At 35.0% G+C, this 2,287-nt stretch overlaps 1 protein-coding gene across 1 annotated transcript in view; it reads left to right on the forward strand.

The window, feature by feature from the left end:
- Window positions 1–2,287, forward strand: part of CPED1 (cadherin like and PC-esterase domain containing 1) — a 273,287-nt gene that overhangs the window by 133,638 nt on the left and 137,362 nt on the right. Inside the window, exon 18 of the mRNA XM_011357245.2 lies at window positions 406–456. Coding sequence (XP_011355547.1) covers window positions 406–456 — 51 coding nt within the window. The remainder of the gene's footprint in view (window positions 1–405; window positions 457–2,287) is intronic.

The raw sequence follows: 2,287 nt of genomic DNA on the forward strand, positions 1-2,287 counted from the left end.
AGTATTTTAGATAGATATTTGGTTGAATTCAGAAATTTAGAGTAAATATCAATTGAACCAATTGGATGGAATTTCTGTAATTCTGGTAATTTGGGAAATTATAGTCATAGAACTATAGAACTGGAAAGAATCTTGAGATATCACCTTTAGGTAGTGAATGGCATTTAGACCATTCGTTTTTCTCCCTTAACATTTTCCTATTTGAAATAATCATTCTTTTGATGTTTGAACCAAATAACTTCTTTTGTCTTACTGTATCTTCAGTTTCACTTAGAAGCAGTTTCTGATGTAATGAAGTTAGACAATAAAATATGTGTTACTCGATTATGCTATTTGAGATTACTATGTATTTTTTTAATTTTGATTAACAGTTTTCAATTTAAATTTACATGGTTTTCTTTTTAGTTGCGGTTCCACAGATTGTAAATGAAGCCAAAGAAGTGCATTGCAGTAATGGTGAGTTCCAGTGGAAGTGTTTCAGCAATATTATTAACAGGCATAGCCCTGCTTTGAATAAATCATCATTTGTGTATTTTTAGACGACTAATGCATTTTAAGTAAATTTTCAGAAATGAGATTTCTGAATGAGTCAATATGTATCACTTTTGCATAAGATTTTTTAAAATTTAGTTTCAAGTATACAGTACATTGGTTAGAGATCTATATAGTTTGTAAAACGATCCCCCCAATTGCTCCCTTCCTCCCTTGACCTTCCACCTACCCAACGTATCAATGCTAACTACATTCCCTATGCCGTGCTCCCCATCCCCGTGACCATCTATCACTACTAATTTGTACTTATTTAGACCTTTGCCCCATTCTCTCAGCCCCCCAAACTCCCCTTCCCTCTGTCTGACACCAAATTGTCCACTATATTTGTGAATCTGTTTTTGATTAATTTGTTCTTTTTTATTCCTTATATTCTGCATATAAGTGAAATCATATAGTATTTATCTTTCTCTGACTTAAATACTTTCTAGGTCCATCAAAGCAGTATCTTTTTCCATCTCCTTCCTTTTCATATATAGAGGTCTTGTTTTCATATCTTTGCAGCCACTCTATCTTTTGAATGGAGCACTTAATTCTTTTGCATTTGAGGTACTTATTGTTAGGAATGTAGTTGTTACCATTCTTTATTCCTGTTTTTGATACATGTTTTTTTTTTTCTTAAAGAAGTCTCTCCAACATTTCTTGTAATACTGGCTTGGTGGTGATAAATTCCTTTAGCTCATTTTTGTCTGGCAAGCTCTTTATCTGTCCTTCAACTCTAAATGATAGCTTTGCTGGATAAATTACTCTTGGTTGTAGATCCTAGGTCTTCAACCTGTCAAATATTTTTTACCAAGCCATTCTGTCCTGCATAATTTCTTTTGAGAAATCAGCTCCCAGTCTTATAGGTGTTCCCTCGTAGGTAATTATCTGCTTTTCTCTTGCTACTTTTAATATTCTTTCACTGTATTTAACCTTTGGCATTTTAATTATGATGTGTCTTGGTGAGGGCCTCTTTGAATCTCTGATTTTTGGAATTCTCTGAGCTTCCTGGGGTTTCACCAGGTTAGGGAAGTTTTCCATAATTATTTCTTCCAACAGTTGTTCAACATCTTGATTTTCTTCAGTTATGCCAATCAGACGAATATTTGGAGGCTTAATAGTGTCCCATATCCTCCTTAAATTACTATTATAGTCTTGGCATCTTTTTTCTTGCCATTCTGATTGAGTGTCCTGATTGGCTTTCCTGTCTTCTAGTTAGGGCATTTGATCCTCTTCTTATTCACTTTGTTTATTCCTTTTAATATACTTCTCATCTCAAATAAAGTGTTCTTCATTTCTGACTGGTTTCTTTTTAAAATTTCCATTTCCATTTTTATGTTTTTTATCTCTTTGTTGAAGTTCTCACTGAATTTATCTACATTTACTTCCCAAAAGTTCATTGGCATCTTTATAACCAGTGTTTTGAACTCTGCATCTGTTAGATTACTTGACTCCATTATATCTGGATCTCTTTTCTATTCTCTCATATGGTTTCTGCTTCTTTGTCTTCCCATTTTGGCTGTCTTTCTGTGTCTGTTTCTATGTACTAAGCAAAGCTCTAAGTCTCCCAGTCTTTATAGTGTGGATTTGTGAAGTAGGTGTCTGTCCAGTGGCACAGTCCTGAGAGGGGTTCAGCTGCAGGCCAAACGTAGCTCAAGCCTCTACCCCTCCGGGGCCACCTATTAAGATTCAGCAAGCAATCCACAGATGCTGTGCTTATAGTTGCCTCAAAAGGCCACACCAGAAACTGAGGCCA

The sequence above is a fragment of the Pteropus vampyrus genome, unplaced genomic scaffold (assembly GCF_000151845.1).
Source record: "Pteropus vampyrus isolate Shadow unplaced genomic scaffold, Pvam_2.0 Scaffold33, whole genome shotgun sequence".
NCBI classification, from domain to species: domain Eukaryota; kingdom Metazoa; phylum Chordata; class Mammalia; order Chiroptera; family Pteropodidae; genus Pteropus; species Pteropus vampyrus.